The 17542-nt window shown below is 43.8% G+C and overlaps 3 protein-coding genes across 4 annotated transcripts in view; 1 reads left to right on the top strand and 2 right to left on the bottom strand.

Moving 5' to 3' along the window:
* Window positions 1–256: 256 nt before the first annotated feature.
* LOC107678481 (leukocyte elastase inhibitor-like) lies at window positions 257–3453 on the bottom strand. 2 transcript variants are annotated; one of them, XM_016473756.1, is made up of 6 exons: window positions 3351–3453; window positions 2682–2858; window positions 1446–1586; window positions 1165–1279; window positions 861–1003; window positions 257–322 (listed from the first exon to the last, which is right to left on the bottom strand). In XM_016473756.1, exons 2-6 carry the CDS (start codon window positions 2847–2849, stop codon window positions 257–259), a joined length of 633 nt encoding a protein of 210 aa, XP_016329242.1. In that variant the 5' UTR covers window positions 2850–2858; window positions 3351–3453. The 2 variants fall into 2 exon arrangements, with proteins under 2 accessions (XP_016329242.1, XP_016329243.1); XM_016473757.1 differs by lacking the exon at window positions 3351–3453 and adding an exon at window positions 2993–3063.
* Window positions 3454–4761: 1308 nt separating this feature from the next.
* LOC107678485 (regulator of microtubule dynamics protein 1-like) lies at window positions 4762–14291 on the top strand. Its single transcript, XM_016473759.1, has 10 exons — window positions 4762–5134; window positions 5362–5458; window positions 5541–5628; window positions 12046–12205; window positions 12287–12376; window positions 12470–12525; window positions 12634–12721; window positions 12959–12989; window positions 13070–13203; window positions 13286–14291. Exons 1-10 carry the CDS (start codon window positions 5030–5032, stop codon window positions 13328–13330), a joined length of 894 nt encoding a protein of 297 aa, XP_016329245.1. The 5' UTR covers window positions 4762–5029; the 3' UTR covers window positions 13331–14291.
* LOC107678480 (NEDD4-like E3 ubiquitin-protein ligase WWP1) overlaps window positions 14059–17542 on the bottom strand; it is a 22253-nt gene continuing 18769 nt past the window's right edge. The window contains 7 exon segments of the mRNA XM_016473755.1: window positions 14059–14778; window positions 14852–14924; window positions 15044–15140; window positions 15956–16060; window positions 16135–16255; window positions 16953–17093; window positions 17281–17414. Coding sequence (XP_016329241.1) covers window positions 14679–14778; window positions 14852–14924; window positions 15044–15140; window positions 15956–16060; window positions 16135–16255; window positions 16953–17093; window positions 17281–17414 — 771 coding nt within the window. The 3' untranslated portion in view covers window positions 14059–14678.

Genomic DNA, 17542 nt, shown 5'->3' with positions numbered 1-17542 from the left:
GTGTCTTATACAATGCCCAGGAAAGTGTAGGATCTGGAAGAGCAAAAACCAGAGCAGATTATGTGAAACCCAAGACGTTCATACACAGTCAAGCATTAAGCTCTGCATTTGAGCTTTAAAAGTCTTACCACTCATTGTATAGTCATAGCCCACATTACAATAAAGCCACCGTCATAGCTCTTCTAAAATTATTCTTTAAAGTCACAATTTGTCTGTACATAAAACAAACACCAAGTTCAGGAAGCAGAGGAAATTCTTAAATAAAATAAATAGAAAAATACTTGGCCTTCGGGAACATCATCTGCACCGGCTTCGATTCATTCTGTCAACCATCAGTGAAACACATCACAGTCACGCTCACGACACGCTGCACGAATCAAATCGTTCAGCCCTAATCAAAACCAACGCATCTTCAGTCTCTGTCATCAGGAATGAGATTCATGACAACTAGAGCTAAAACAAGACAAAAGGAACAGATTCTGCCCCTTCTAAACACACCTCTGTACTCTGGAAACACCTGACCCATACTGAACATACGCCACACACTGACATTTAATTATTCTGATCTATTTTATACTTATTTAATTATATTTAAGTATTTGAGGACTGCTGCCCACTTATTTCCAATATTTCTAAGTTCAATATCAGCCATTACCAAGTCAAATGTTTCACAAGGCAAGTTCATTAATTAGATAAAAAAAAGTTCATAAAAAGATAATTAGATATACCACTTAAGAACAAGTAAAGAAAAACAAACGGTCACATTTATAAATGGATTAAAGTGAATGAAAGGAAAGGCCACAGACTGAAATAAGAGAATGCGGTGTGCACTAAGAGTGAAAGCCCTGGTGAACTCTGACCTTGCTGATGTTGAACTGCTGCTCTCTGGTGTCTTCCTCTCTGAACTTCGTCTCCCAGCTGCCCTTGAAGTAGATAGCGTTCACCAGCACCAGTCTGGTCAGAGAATCCACATCGCCCTCGGACAGAAGATCCTGGATCTTCTCTGTGATTACAAACCACATTCAAACCCACACAGCAGGAACTGAGTTTATTATCAGTGGTACAGCACGCAATCAATCCATAGAGCCACGGCACAGTAATGACAGTAAAGATCGTATTGTTTATCTTCCTACACAGCATTCAGTTTAACAGCGGTTCTTGCACCTTGTGTCTGCTTCTGCACCCAGCTGTTGATGTTGACTCGAGCTGCGTCTGCATTACTGAAGTCCACCGTCTCCAGCTCAGCCTCGTACAGGGTTCTTGTGTCACTAATGAATTTCTGTAACAACAGAGAGAAGGAATACATTTCTGAAGTACAAATAAAGCAGATTTTATTTTTTTTCTCTTCATTACTCATGTAGTGTTAACATTTGATAAAGGAGACATTTATCAGAGATTCAAGCACTATATTTACAGGAGCTGCATGTGTGGATAAACGAGCTCACCTCGATGAACGTGTAGGACTGCTCTCCATAGAGCCGACTGGCCAGACTCAGTGCGTATGGAGCTCCGGCTCGGTTGATCTCGCTCAGGAGTTTAGTGAAGCCAGCGTGCATTTCACCTTCTGCTTCAGGAAAATGCAAAGTCTGGAGACAAACAGTCAATGAGAGTTTCCTTCATGCTGATGTGGCTGATAGTGAGCAAACCCTAACTCTCTTCATCTGCCATGTAAAACAACAAGTTAAAAACAGTTATAGGCTAAAGTTTTTCATTAAGAAGAGCTGCATTCACCTTTGCCTCGATGCGGTTCATGAGAAGTACAATGTTTAATCAAGAAACACTGAGAAGAGGAAAGACACCAAATATGACAAAGACTATAAAGATGACACACCTTCTGCATTCAGTCTTTATTAGTGACCCGCCACCAAAAGATAACTCAAGCCACTTCTGTGTGCAACCCTGCTGACGCATGAGCACTGTGTTATCGCTGTGGCGATGCCCTTTGACCCCCAGACTCACACAGCATTACATGACATTCATTTACATTCATTACACCAAAGGCTTAACCATCTGTTCAACCACTAACGTACTTCAGTTCCAGTTTGAAAGGTTTCAGATTACATTATGAACCAGCAGAACAAGCTGCTCTATTAAACAATCAATCTCACTACAAGCAGAGCTGTGTCTGAAATCTGTCAAATACAGCGCATTATATCAGCAGAAACTCATCGTTTGCACTGAAGATGAGATCAACATTATTATTATTTTTTTAAATCAGTTAACCATTTAATCTAACAAATTAATGTTTCGATTGTCATTCTGTCAAATCAAATTAGTTAATGAATTCATCTAAACGGCTTGCAGCTTTATGATTCACAAACCCTGGGCTGATAAACACAGACCATTGCACAACAGTTTACTGTGATAACCACACACTGATCTTTCCCAAGCTGGAACAGCTCCGAACACATCAGCTCTGTGACAGGAGAGCCAGAAGGACTCTTTTACAGTCCTGGACACTTCATCTTCACTTGTGTAGTCAGGTACAGACTGAGAGACACAGGTGAAGTGATTTCAACACACGCAATCATGAATACACCACATTAAAACACTGTAGTGTCTTTGCTCTCTTTAAAGTGTTGGGAAGTACTTATTACTCTATTTGAATTGATGCATTTAGATAAAGATTAGACGCACAGGGGAACTTTATGAATCCCAAATCAAGATGTGCTGTAACTGACCCGGGACATCTGAGACGCCGTGTTTCCTCCAGCTCCGAGAGACAGCATCGAGAGAGCAGCAGAGATGCTGAGAGGAGAGTAGAAGACATTTACTGACGCGTGTCCCTCAGAGATCTTCTGGAAGAGACTGAGAGAGAGGCGCGCGTGCGCCGCGGACAGATGCTCCATTCCGACACACTGAACACAGACAGACAGAAGAACATCATATCTGAGAACGAATAATCACTATGAAGAGGAACACTTTGAATACTAAATACACATGCATACAATCTCCATTTCAAATCTATAGCAAGCTATATTTGAACCCTCACAGTTGTTTAGGTTACATTTCATGTACTTCCTCGTTGTCTGCGCGCAACGCTCTCTCAGCTCATTGGACAAACGAACAGCACAAACGACTGTGATTGGCCGACTTTGACCAAACTACGCGCAGAACGGCTTGACGCATAAATACATGACTCGAGGCAATAAAACATCGCACTTTTGCTGAAAAAGTGACTTTAGATGTTTACGTTTATCGTTGACAAAAACAAAAAGCATCGAAACGCGTCGTTAACGTTTACATGAATCATCTTAGTATTTCAGCGTGTTGTTCTCTATAACGTATTAATTAATAACTATCAAAATGCTTTAATTGTCCTGGTGATCTGAATCATTAGAGTTACTCACATGCTGTAAAACAGGTCTTCAGTTTGAGGAACTTCCGCAGTGAATGAATCGCCGGAGTGACCGAGTTTATATGAGCAGCAGACACACCCTCATGAACACACACACACACACACACACACACACACTGTCATGAACACACACACACACACACACACACTCAGAGACAGACACACACTCACACACACACACACACACACACACACACAGGGTGTGTTTTCTCAGTTGTGTAATCCCTCTTTTAGGTTTTCTAGAACGATTACAGTTACAGTGCATGTGACCAGCTAAGTCAATCACTATATACCAGACAGGATTGATTGACGGACCTCATCAGCTCTGATGAAACACACAATAGTCTTCATCACAAAACTCAGGGAATGGAATGATGGCAGTTTCATTTTTATTAAATTGTGCAACTAAAAGCCTGAGACACGTCGGTCTGCTTGAGTATAACCAGAAGGGCTTGTTTGTTTTTTGTTGTTTTTTCAGTCAAGTTTGTTTTGAACGTATAGTAAAACAATAAGACTAGTTCTGAAACTGATGAACTGATGGCATGCAGGGGTATTCAGTGTTTCATATTCCTATTGTTCATTTATAATTCTATTTCTATTGTTCATTTATAATTCTATTTCTACTGTTCATTTATAAATACATTCTTTCTTGAAAAACTTAGGTACAAAAATAACTGTTTCTAAACAGCAAATAAATATTAAAAGAAAGCATTGTAAGAAAGCATTTCCTCTGATCCACTGGACTAAACAAGAACAGGATTCCCACAGCGTTTGCTCAAATGAACTAGAATGAGAATGGGCAGCATCTATTTCCTAAAGTGCCCTAAACTTCTCTTGTTTTCATAAAGCAGCATCAGTCCTCAGCCCCTCATTAGAAAAGAAACCAAGTATGAAGTGCAGTATATATGAAAGAATGTTGGCATGAATGTAAAGTCTCACACAGAACGCCTGGTGAAGAGTCTCAGTCTGTTGTGTTTAGAGCTTCAGAGCAGCATGTATTTTAATTAAAAGACACCTGCAAAGAAAGTAAAGGATATTATTGTAAAAGTTACATTGAATTGGAATAAGGCTTGAATGATGCCATCAGGATGTTCTTCACAAACACTGGAGGTGAGATCATGAAAACAGGCTCCAGCAGTGTAACAGTAAACATGATTAAAACAGATTAAACAGAGATCATTTCACATGCATGCTGCTGCTGCTTCATGGCAAACTTTGTTACCAGATCTGTTACATGTGCAGTTTCCATTCATACAGTTGATGTATTTTCTCTTTTGAAAATGTTGGTGCACAACTGTTGTTAATATGGTGTACACATCATAGAAACTAGAGATGCACTGATACTGTATTGATCTGAAATGGTCCCTAGTTTACGGATTTGAAACCAACTCAAAAACATGTATCGTTTTTATTGTCGTCGTGAGGTTACATTTCAACAGACTGAAAATGATAGCTTTTTATTACAGGCGAGGACTATTTTGCGACAAGTGCCAATCATTTTACGGCAGTGAGTGTTGCGAGAGCGCCGCCTGCTGGAGGGAACAGCACAGGAAACACACATTAGCCTTATTAGCAGCACTGACCTGCTCTACAGCAGAACACAACTATAACTAACATTCAGCTCAAGCGCTTCATACACACGGAATAAAGTCTGGTGCTCAGACCGATCTGATGGCGTCCGTGAGTTTGTTTGGAGCTTTAAAGCGGTTTGTGAGCAGAAACGTGAAGATCAGGAGGATGAATGAGCGCATTTGGACTGATCGAACCAGAACTTCAGTAAGATCCACATCTACGTCAGAGTTATTATGAGTATCATTTGCAGAACATGACCAATTTAAACAGCAAGTATATGTGTGTGTGAGAGAGAGAGAGAGAGAGAGAGAGAACAAGGATATGGGTGAAATACCAAATGAATGTCAGTCACAGCAGCGGTGGTTATTTCTGATGATTATTAATAGAGTTCTTGTACTTGTGAGCAGCGTTGTGTGTTTTGTGACTGTCAGAACAGAAAAGCTTCGTTTCTCGTGGCTGTGACTCCACTGTCATTCCTGATCTATGAGAGAGTCGCTCATTTCTCTTCGGTTCGAGCGCTGGACTCAGGTAGTGTTGCTTCTTTTTCCAACATTGAGCTGTAAATGAAGTCTTAGAGCTGCTGCTTTATTTAACTGCATCTTTTGTCCAGCTCAAGAAGTTTTAGAACAAGCAGATTATCTGTACAGCTGCGGAGAGACACAGAAACTCCACCAGCTCCTGGTGCGCCACAAAGACAGGTAAAACTAACCCGACAGAGCGTTCAGACAGGTAAAACTAACCCGACAGAGCGTTCAGACAGGTAAAACTAACCGGAGAGAGAGTTCAGACAGGTAAAACTAACCCGAGAGAGAGTTCAGACAGGTAAAACTAACCCGACAGAGCGTTCAGACAGGTAAAACTAACCCGAGAGAGCGTTCAGACAGGTAACCCGAGAGAGCGTTCAGACAGGTAACCCGAGAGAGCGTTCAGACAGGTAACCCGAGAGAGCGTTCAGACAGGTAACCCGAGAGAGCGTTCAGACAGGTAACCCGAGAGAGCGTTCAGACAGGTAACCCGAGAGAGCGTTCAGACAGGTAACCCGAGAGAGCGTTCAGACAGGTAACCCGAGAGAGCGTTCAGACAGGTAACCCGAGAGAGCGTTCAGACAGGTAACCCGAGAGAGCGTTCAGACAGGTAACCCGAGAGAGCGTTCAGACAGGTAACCCGAGAGAGCGTTCAGACAGGTAACCCGAGAGAGCGTTCAGACAGGTAACCCGAGAGAGCGTTCAGACAGGTAACCCGAGAGAGCGTTCAGACAGGTAACCCGAGAGAGCGTTCAGACAGGTAACCCGAGAGAGCGTTCAGACAGGTAACCCGAGAGAGCGTTCAGACAGGTAACCCGAGAGAGCGTTCAGACAGGTAACCCGAGAGAGCGTTCAGACAGGTAACCCGAGAGAGCGTTCAGACAGGTAACCCGAGAGAGCGTTCAGACAGGTAACCCGAGAGAGCGTTCAGACAGGTAACCCGAGAGAGCGTTCAGACAGGTAACCCGAGAGAGCGTTCAGACAGGTAACCCGAGAGAGCGTTCAGACAGGTAACCCGAGAGAGCGTTCAGACAGGTAACCCGAGAGAGCGTTCAGACAGGTAACCCGAGAGAGCGTTCAGACAGGTAACCCGAGAGAGCGTTCAGACAGGTAACCCGAGAGAGCGTTCAGACAGGTAACCCGAGAGAGCGTTCAGACAGGTAACCCGAGAGAGCGTTCAGACAGGTAACCCGAGAGAGCGTTCAGACAGGTAACCCGAGAGAGCGTTCAGACAGGTAACCCGAGAGAGCGTTCAGACAGGTAACCCGAGAGAGCGTTCAGACAGGTAACCCGAGAGAGCGTTCAGACAGGTAACCCGAGAGAGCGTTCAGACAGGTAACCCGAGAGAGCGTTCAGACAGGTAACCCGAGAGAGCGTTCAGACAGGTAACCCGAGAGAGCGTTCAGACAGGTAACCCGAGAGAGCGTTCAGACAGGTAACCCGAGAGAGCGTTCAGACAGGTAACCCGAGAGAGCGTTCAGACAGGTAACCCGAGAGAGCGTTCAGACAGGTAACCCGAGAGAGCGTTCAGACAGGTAACCCGAGAGAGCGTTCAGACAGGTAACCCGAGAGAGCGTTCAGACAGGTAACCCGAGAGAGCGTTCAGACAGGTAACCCGAGAGAGCGTTCAGACAGGTAACCCGAGAGAGCGTTCAGACAGGTAACCCGAGAGAGCGTTCAGACAGGTAACCCGAGAGAGCGTTCAGACAGGTAACCCGAGAGAGCGTTCAGACAGGTAACCCGAGAGAGCGTTCAGACAGGTAACCCGAGAGAGCGTTCAGACAGGTAACCCGAGAGAGCGTTCAGACAGGTAACCCGAGAGAGCGTTCAGACAGGTAACCCGAGAGAGCGTTCAGACAGGTAACCCGAGAGAGCGTTCAGACAGGTAACCCGAGAGAGCGTTCAGACAGGTAACCCGAGAGAGCGTTCAGACAGGTAACCCGAGAGAGCGTTCAGACAGGTAACCCGAGAGAGCGTTCAGACAGGTAACCCGAGAGAGCGTTCAGACAGGTAACCCGAGAGAGCGTTCAGACAGGTAAAACTAACCCGAGAGAGCGTTCAGAAAGGTAAAACTAACCCGACAGAGCGTTCACAGATAAAACTAACCAGACAGAGCGTTCAGACAGGTAAAACTAACCCGAGAGAGCGTTCAGAAAGGTAAAACTAACCCGAGAGAGCGTTCAGGCAGGTAAAACTAACCCGAGACAGCGTTCAGACAGGTAAAACTAACCCGACAGAGCATTCAGACAGGTAAAACTAACCCGACAGAGCATTCAGACAGGTAAAACTAACCCGACAGAGCATTCAGACAGGTAAAACTAACCCGACAGAGCATTCAGACAGGTAAAACTAACCCGACAGAGCATTCAGACAGGTAAAACTAACCCGACAGAGCATTCAGACAGGTAAAACTAACCCGACAGAGCATTCAGACAGGTAAAACTAACCCGACAGAGCATTCAGACAGGTAAAACTAACCCGACAGAGCATTCAGACAGGTAAAACTAACCCGACAGAGCATTCAGACAGGTAAAACTAACCCGACAGAGCATTCAGACAGGTAAAACTAACCCGACAGAGCATTCAGACAGGTAAAACTAACCCGACAGAGCATTCAGACAGGTAAAACTAACCCGACAGAGCATTCAGACAGGTAAAACTAACCCGACAGAGCATTCAGACAGGTAAAACTAACCCGACAGAGCATTCAGACAGGTAAAACTAACCCGACAGAGCATTCAGACAGGTAAAACTAACCCGACAGAGCATTCAGACAGGTAAAACTAACCCGACAGAGCATTCAGACAGGTAAAACTAACCCGACAGAGCATTCAGACAGGTAAAACTAACCCGACAGAGCATTCAGACAGGTAAAACTAACCCGACAGAGCATTCAGACAGGTAAAACTAACCCGACAGAGCATTCAGACAGGTAAAACTAACCCGACAGAGCATTCAGACAGGTAAAACTAACCCGACAGAGCATTCAGACAGGTAAAACTAACCCGACAGAGCATTCAGACAGGTAAAACTAACCCGACAGAGCATTCAGACAGGTAAAACTAACCCGACAGAGCATTCAGACAGGTAAAACTAACCCGACAGAGCATTCAGACAGGTAAAACTAACCCGACAGAGCATTCAGACAGGTAAAACTAACCCGACAGAGCATTCAGACAGGTAAAACTAACCCGACAGAGCATTCAGACAGGTAAAACTAACCCGACAGAGCATTCAGACAGGTAAAACTAACCCGACAGAGCATTCAGACAGGTAAAACTAACCCGACAGAGCATTCAGACAGGTAAAACTAACCCGACAGAGCATTCAGACAGGTAAAACTAACCCGACAGAGCATTCAGACAGGTAAAACTAACCCGACAGAGCATTCAGACAGGTAAAACTAACCCGACAGAGCATTCAGACAGGTAAAACTAACCCGACAGAGCATTCAGACAGGTAAAACTAACCCGACAGAGCATTCAGACAGGTAAAACTAACCCGACAGAGCATTCAGACAGGTAAAACTAACCCGACAGAGCATTCAGACAGGTAAAACTAACCCGACAGAGCATTCAGACAGGTAAAACTAACCCGACAGAGCATTCAGACAGGTAAAACTAACCCGACAGAGCATTCAGACAGGTAAAACTAACCCGACAGAGCATTCAGACAGGTAAAACTAACCCGACAGAGCATTCAGACAGGTAAAACTAACCCGACAGAGCATTCAGACAGGTAAAACTAACCCGACAGAGCATTCAGACAGGTAAAACTAACCCGACAGAGCATTCAGACAGGTAAAACTAACCCGACAGAGCATTCAGACAGGTAAAACTAACCCGACAGAGCATTCAGACAGGTAAAACTAACCCGACAGAGCATTCAGACAGGTAAAACTAACCCGACAGAGCATTCAGACAGGTAAAACTAACCCGACAGAGCATTCAGACAGGTAAAACTAACCCGACAGAGCATTCAGACAGGTAAAACTAACCCGACAGAGCATTCAGACAGGTAAAACTAACCCGACAGAGCATTCAGACAGGTAAAACTAACCCGACAGAGCATTCAGACAGGTAAAACTAACCCGACAGAGCATTCAGACAGGTAAAACTAACCCGACAGAGCATTCAGACAGGTAAAACTAACCCGACAGAGCATTCAGACAGGTAAAACTAACCCGACAGAGCATTCAGACAGGTAAAACTAACCCGACAGAGCATTCAGACAGGTAAAACTAACCCGACAGAGCATTCAGACAGGTAAAACTAACCCGACAGAGCATTCAGACAGGTAAAACTAACCCGACAGAGCATTCAGACAGGTAAAACTAACCCGACAGAGCATTCAGACAGGTAAAACTAACCCGACAGAGCATTCAGACAGGTAAAACTAACCCGACAGAGCATTCAGACAGGTAAAACTAACCCGACAGAGCATTCAGACAGGTAAAACTAACCCGACAGAGCATTCAGACAGGTAAAACTAACCCGACAGAGCATTCAGACAGGTAAAACTAACCCGACAGAGCATTCAGACAGGTAAAACTAACCCGACAGAGCATTCAGACAGGTAAAACTAACCCGACAGAGCATTCAGACAGGTAAAACTAACCCGACAGAGCATTCAGACAGGTAAAACTAACCCGACAGAGCATTCAGACAGGTAAAACTAACCCGACAGAGCATTCAGACAGGTAAAACTAACCCGACAGAGCATTCAGACAGGTAAAACTAACCCGACAGAGCATTCAGACAGGTAAAACTAACCCGACAGAGCATTCAGACAGGTAAAACTAACCCGACAGAGCATTCAGACAGGTAAAACTAACCCGACAGAGCATTCAGACAGGTAAAACTAACCCGACAGAGCATTCAGACAGGTAAAACTAACCCGACAGAGCATTCAGACAGGTAAAACTAACCCGACAGAGCATTCAGACAGGTAAAACTAACCCGACAGAGCATTCAGACAGGTAAAACTAACCCGACAGAGCATTCAGACAGGTAAAACTAACCCGACAGAGCATTCAGACAGGTAAAACTAACCCGACAGAGCATTCAGACAGGTAAAACTAACCCGACAGAGCATTCAGACAGGTAAAACTAACCCGACAGAGCATTCAGACAGGTAAAACTAACCCGACAGAGCATTCAGACAGGTAAAACTAACCCGACAGAGCATTCAGACAGGTAAAACTAACCCGACAGAGCATTCAGACAGGTAAAACTAACCCGACAGAGCATTCAGACAGGTAAAACTAACCCGACAGAGCATTCAGACAGGTAAAACTAACCCGACAGAGCATTCAGACAGGTAAAACTAACCCGACAGAGCATTCAGACAGGTAAAACTAACCCGACAGAGCATTCAGACAGGTAAAACTAACCCGACAGAGCATTCAGACAGGTAAAACTAACCCGACAGAGCATTCAGACAGGTAAAACTAACCCGACAGAGCATTCAGACAGGTAAAACTAACCCGACAGAGCATTCAGACAGGTAAAACTAACCCGACAGAGCATTCAGACAGGTAAAACTAACCCGACAGAGCATTCAGACAGGTAAAACTAACCCGACAGAGCATTCAGACAGGTAAAACTAACCCGACAGAGCATTCAGACAGGTAAAACTAACCCGACAGAGCATTCAGACAGGTAAAACTAACCCGACAGAGCATTCAGACAGGTAAAACTAACCCGACAGAGCATTCAGACAGGTAAAACTAACCCGACAGAGCATTCAGACAGGTAAAACTAACCCGACAGAGCATTCAGACAGGTAAAACTAACCCGACAGAGCATTCAGACAGGTAAAACTAACCCGACAGAGCATTCAGACAGGTAAAACTAACCCGACAGAGCATTCAGACAGGTAAAACTAACCCGACAGAGCATTCAGACAGGTAAAACTAACCCGACAGAGCATTCAGACAGGTAAAACTAACCCGACAGAGCATTCAGACAGGTAAAACTAACCCGACAGAGCATTCAGACAGGTAAAACTAACCCGACAGAGCATTCAGACAGGTAAAACTAACCCGACAGAGCATTCAGACAGGTAAAACTAACCCGACAGAGCATTCAGACAGGTAAAACTAACCCGACAGAGCATTCAGACAGGTAAAACTAACCCGACAGAGCATTCAGACAGGTAACCCGAGAGAGCGTTTAGACAGGTAAAACTAACCCGACAGAGCATTCAGACAGGTAACCCGAGAGAGCGTTTAGACAGGTAAAACTAACCCGAGACAGCGTTTAGACAGGTAAAACTAACCCGAGACAGCGTTTAGACAGGTAACCCGAGAGAGCGTTTAGACAGGTAAAACTAACCCGAGACAGCGTTTAGACGGGTAAAACTAACCCAAGAGCGTTCAGACAGGTAAAACTCACCTGAAGCTGTAGGTAAATGTAAAAATCTCTGCAAGTCTTGTCAACAGTTTTGAGTGAAATCTGGCCGTCTTCACACTCAACGGTTCAGGATGACAGAGGATCGCTTCTGCTTATTCTCAGCCAGAACACAAACATCAGCAGTGTGCTAGATGACATAAAGGCCGTATTAACAGTGAAGGTATCTCTCCGTTCGCAGTGATGATGCAGAGTTTCTGTGGCGTTTGGCGCGAGCGTCCCGTGATCTGGCGTTACTGTCCGGCATCAGCGCTGATGAGAAGAAGCGGCTCACATACGAGGCCTTTGACTACGCCAAGAAAGCTCTGGAGAAAAATCAGGCTTGCTTTGCAGCACACAAAGTAGGTGATCATTTCTGTTTGTAAATGTGTATTGCAGTGTTTGAGCAAATATTAGATGTTTTATCACCCTGTCGTCTGCAGTGGTTCGCAATCTGCCTCAGTGATGTTGGTGATTATGAAGGGATCAAAGTGAAAATAGGAAATTCCTACACCATCAGAAACCATTTAGAGGTAAGATGTTAATTGGGGTGAATTAAATAACCACACTAGTTAGGTCACATTCACCACTGAATGAATAAAACATCTTGACGCTCATTTCTACAGCAAGCGATTGAACTCAATCCAAAAGATGCAACGTCCATCCATATTCTTGGTTACTGGTGAGTTTGTATTCTGCTATAAACAGATAAATTTGCACATCACTGGCCATATTGAACTTTCGTAACACGATGACCGTTCCTTTGACTGTGTGTTTTCCCGGCTTGCAGGTGTTTTGAGTTCGCTGAATTAGCGTGGTACCAGCGGAAAGTTGTAGCAGTTATTTTTGCGTCTCCTCCAACAGCCACTTATGAAGAGGTCAATGAAACGAATAATTATATGATGTAGACCAGGGGTTCCCAGCCACATTCCTGCAGCCCCAACACTGCACGCTGTCCATGTCTTCTTAATCAAACACAGCTGACTGAGATCCTCAGCTCATTACTAGAGACTGTCAGACAGAAAGTGCTCCAGGAACACGGCTGGGAAACACTGATGTAGATGCTTACATGAGCACTGAAGCTGTGGGAGTAATAAATGTCTCATCTTCCTCAGGCTTTGGCATTTTTCCTGAAAGCTGAAGAAGGTCCTGTATGAACGCAAACACCTTCATCTTGTTTTTAATTATTTTACACATGACTTTAACATTTTAATATCTGGATTTAGTTGACCCAAATTTCTACAGTAAGAACCTGCTGATGCTGGGAAAGACGTACATGATGCTGAGAGACGTCAAGCCGGCGGCGCTGTGGCTCACTAAAGCACGAGATTATCCTGCAGTCACAGAAGAAGACAAACAGGTTCACAAGCACAGTTTGATCACGGTTATATTCATGTTATATCGTCTGCAGAGGCGTAATGTTCACGTTTGGCCCAATGCAGGTTCATAAGGAAGCGCTGGAGCTGCTGAAGAAACTCGACGGATGATGAGTAGCAGCTAAATCAGACCCGATGTTATCTAACAGTTACCCAGAGATGCCTTCATTGATTTTTGTAATGACTTACCACTGATTTGTGTATGATGGCGATTTATCATTTGCTATTTTAAGGTTCTGCCATTATCTGAGGCTGAATGAAAGGACGATGTCTAAATGTAATGCAGACTCTATTTGACTAGTACTGGTGTATTTCTAGCACTCTTGAATGTTTACAGATACGACGCTCACCGGCAAACAGACCCTGGACTGGCTGCAGATCAAAGATCACTCAGTGAAGCTTCAACATGTGGCTAATCTGTTTATCGTATAGTAATGAGGATTTTTATCAAACTCTTTTAACACACGTGTGCACCTGGATACTTCTCTGAATACTTCAGTTTACCCCCATCTTCTCACAGAATCGTCCATCCAACTAGAAGACACTGAAACTTAAACTATGAAACATGGTTTTTGTTCTTTATTTACATGAATCTGATTTCAAATGTTTTGGAAGCAATTAAACTAACAAAAATGTAATTTAACAAATCGTCTATATTTTGTTCTCTCTGCAAATGAAATAAATTCAAACAAACTTGAATATATATTTATGCTGGGCTCAGAGTTCTGTGTTGAGATGCAATTAAAGAATCTAAAAAACCCCCACAGGAATCTCCATCAGTGCTTGAAGAACACGAGAGACCGCAGAGTTTGTTTGAACTCATATTTTAATATGAAAGATATTCATGGACAGTTTTCCTCCCCTGACGGTCAAAGGCCACAGAAATAGTGAAGTGCTTCGAGCACAACTGATGTTCTGAGCGAGTGCAGAGAGAGACCACTACTGAGAGACAGCAGCAATACTGTCGAGAGCCAGTCGTGATGAATGATATGTGAGACAGCGGTCTACAGGAGTCCAATCATCTCTCAGTCTGCAGGCAGCCATGCAAGCGCTTCATCACAACTCAGTGTCCAACAAAACAAATCAAGAAAAACCCCAGGCACCTGATCAAACTCTACAATCATTCTGTAAAAGCTCTATAAAACTAGAGCCGTAAGTTTGAGTTCTACTATAAAATCCTCTCTAATGTTGTTTTTTTCCACACTCATTTTACAAACCCGCCAAATGAATAAAACGAAGCGTTGTTGTATATAGATACCAGCATAGAAAAGATCAGAAAAGCTCAAACGCTTGCATATTCATGGGGAATCATGTTATGACGATCGCTAAATGAGGTCTTAAGATAAAGATTTGGTTTAAAATGACAAAATAGCTTATTTACATTGGTAATCATCTGTGCAAGTTTCATGGTTTTGTTTTACTTGGCTGATGCGTGGCCATAAAGAGGAAAGACGCTTCATCACTCTTGACCGAATCCTTCCGTCTCCTCGATCGCAAAGAGCAGCTTCTCCTTCAGCTGTTCGAAGCTTTTGTAGGGGGGCAAATCCAGCCGGTTAAAGCTGCGAACAGAAAACACAGAGTGAGATGTGAGTGTCATCAGCCTGTGACCCTACCTTCATCCTGAACACTCACCAGGTGTGACTCCGGGGCAGCCACGTCTCTTTGCCCACCTTCTCAATGCAGAACTTCTGCGGTCCGTTGCTTCCTGGAGGATGAAGAATCAGAAGAAGAGGGTTCAAATGTGTCTGTGTCACACAGGTGAGGGAAATAAACAAGGGTGTTTGTGTTTTTCTGCATGAGTTCCTGGATTGACTGGAGACTCACCCATGAGCTCAGCGAAGCCGCCCAGCGGAAGCCTGCAGGTGCCCGTCACAAACTGCATCAGACGCAGACGCACCTCGTTATCCACCTCCTTCACCAACTAAACACACACACACACACACACAGAGATTCAGACCTCACGCTTCAATGGGCCAAAACCAGCTTCCTCTTCCAGTTCAGTCTGCTTTGAAATCCTGTGGAAACGACTAAAACCCAAACAGAAATCTCTTCAACATAAAATAGATATAAAAAGCAAGTAAAATGATTAAGGTTTAACTCAAATCTAATTTCAAATAAATTAGATTTGAAAAGTCTGTTTACAGCCGATATGTTGAGAGACTGCGGCTGGGCAATATGGCCAAAAATATTAGCATGAAATTAATTTACCATTGACAGGGTTAGGTAATGTTAACAAAAATTAACATGTCTGTTAGACCTTGAGAATCAATGTGAACATAACCTATATTCAAATATTCTTTATCGCTCAGCCCGTGTGACTCTTCCATGTAAGTCCAATAGGACAAAATTTCTAAAGTCTATTAGCATATAATGCTTCAAAAGTAAAAAAAAATAAAAAGTATATATATATATATAAATAATCACCTAAAAATCATTACAATATTGATTTATTTAACAGTAATATAATTAAAATTATATTATATTAGTTATTAACTTGTTTTTGCCAAACACATTACCATTTCCTGTAAACATTTCTGCTTTTTGGCTAACAATCTTCAAGTACAAAAATGAGTCAAATATAAACTCAATAACTGTTGAATTTCAAGGCCAGTGTTGAATGTTTTGAAACAGCTCCTACGGCAGGAGAAAGGAGCCTAGAAAGCGATGAAAAGAGCCGTGGTGCTTTCATACGAGACCTTCTGAAAAGACACTAGTGAAGTCAGAGGCGTCTCACACCTGCCAGAACCAGATGATCTGTTTGCTGTTGCGTGTGTAGTGACGATAGACTGTGTTCCTCTGCCAGTCCTGCAGATCCACCTCCTGCATGCCACACAACATCACCTGCAAACACAGAAAGCGTCCGTCACCGAGAGCTTCAGACGGGTTCAGGCGGCTCAAACTAACCGCTAACACACCTCCAGCTCCTTCTCATCAAAGTACTGCAGCCACTGCAGCGGCACCACCTCGTTGAAGCCGTCCAGGAACGCTTTGGTCTGACTCTCAACGCCACGAGAAAACCTCCACTCGGCCATCAGCCTGCGGGACAGAAGAGACCGTCAGTCACAGGAACGGGACACTAAAGCCAGTTTCACACCTAAAGCGTGAGCGTCAAGCAGCAGCGTCGCATGAGCAGCGTGTGAGCGATGGTTTTGGCGCCGAGTCTATTTTTAGCTGCACTGCTCACGCTCAAATAAAGTGACAGCACACTTTTGATGGACAAAAATAAAAATTGCTAAAAATGCACACAATAAGTAGCCTATGTCTAGAGTGTTTTAACAAGAATTGGAGTATGTCAAAAAACAAAAGGAAGAATCAAAAATATGTATATAAGATTTACCCATTTAAGCTTGTTTTTTTAATTATTCGGTTTCGGTTAAAGTATTGTGTAATATAAAAAAAATGATTTAAAACAGCACGTTCTATATCTAAGTATGACTGAAACAACATGATCTTAGCTGTTTTTATTGTTTACCTTTTATATGTGAATACCTGCATTAACATGCAAATCCCCAGGTTAACAAACTTTCAAGACTTTAAAGTTTATAACTGACCAACTTCTAAAAACAAATTTGTAGTTGTCTTTGTAAAGAAATATGCAGCTTTGGAGCCGCTGCTGTGATGCTGTACAAAAAGGCTTCCAGTGTGAATACTCTTTTGAGTCTGCAGCTGACGTGACGCTGTACTTACGCATGCGAAGTGAAACAGGCGTAACAGCGGCTGCAGCAACTCTTACCCAATATACTCCTCTTTATTCTCCTCCGTCACCAGGACATCAGCTCCGTCTTCTTTCAGGTCGTGAGACATTATTTTGCCCAGGATCTCCATGTCCACTGAGAAGTACATCTCCAGGCCGCACTCCTCGATGTTGTTGTCTCTGCGAAAGAATCACATGAGCGACGATCAGTCTTCTGTAGAAACGTTTACTGTGACCTCTGACCTCACCATTCCAGGTCATGGATTTGTGAAAACTGAAGAGGGGAACTCTAGCGCTACGATGCACTTGCTAGCCATTTTTCACATTCAAAAGGTCAGGACGGTATATAATAACCAGACAGACGCACCTGATCCAGATGAGAGAGTTATAGAACTCAGGATCTATTGACTCCAGATCCTTCAAGATCAGCTTCTTATTGAGCATGCGCTTGTAGAAGGGCAACGAGAAGCCAGTGTCAATGAACTTCCCGTGGAAGAGAGCCTGCAAACACAGAAATGAGCGACTGGTCTGCAGACTTCAGCTCTACTGATGCGTGTGTGAGTGAGTGAGTGAGTGAGTGAGTGAGTGAGTGAGTGAGTGAGTGAGTGAGTGAGTGAGTGAGTGAGTGA

The sequence above is a fragment of the Sinocyclocheilus anshuiensis genome, unplaced genomic scaffold (assembly GCF_001515605.1).
Source record: "Sinocyclocheilus anshuiensis isolate Anshui unplaced genomic scaffold, SAMN03320099.WGS_v1.1 scaffold1860, whole genome shotgun sequence".
Classification (NCBI taxonomy): Eukaryota; Metazoa; Chordata; class Actinopteri; order Cypriniformes; family Cyprinidae; genus Sinocyclocheilus; species Sinocyclocheilus anshuiensis.
The sequence above is the reverse complement of the archived record's forward strand: the minus strand, read 5'-3'. Positions and strand labels throughout refer to the sequence as shown.

What these genes read in the sequence shown, in the direction of transcription:
- LOC107678485 (XM_016473759.1), top strand. Translation starts at nt 5,030, where the DNA reads ATGGCGTCCGTGAGTTTGTTTGGAGCTTTAAAGCGGTTTGTGAGCAGA. An exon ending in CTGGTGCGCCACAAAGACAG is followed by an intron (nt 5,629 to 12,045) that starts GTAAAACTAACC and finishes CTCCGTTCGCAG; the next exon opens with TGATGATGCAGAGTTTCTGT. An exon ending in CTTGCTTTGCAGCACACAAA is followed by an intron (nt 12,206 to 12,286) that starts GTAGGTGATCAT and finishes TGTCGTCTGCAG; the next exon opens with TGGTTCGCAATCTGCCTCAG.
- LOC107678481 (XM_016473756.1), bottom strand. Translation starts at nt 2,849, where the DNA reads ATGGAGCATCTGTCCGCGGCGCACGCGCGCCTCTCTCTCAGTCTCTTC. An exon ending in CGGCGTCTCAGATGTCCCGG is followed by an intron (nt 1,587 to 2,681) that starts GTCAGTTACAGC and finishes GTTTGTCTCCAG; the next exon opens with ACTTTGCATTTTCCTGAAGC. An exon ending in GGTGCAGAAGCAGACACAAG is followed by an intron (nt 1,004 to 1,164) that starts GTGCAAGAACCG and finishes TTGTAATCACAG; the next exon opens with AGAAGATCCAGGATCTTCTG.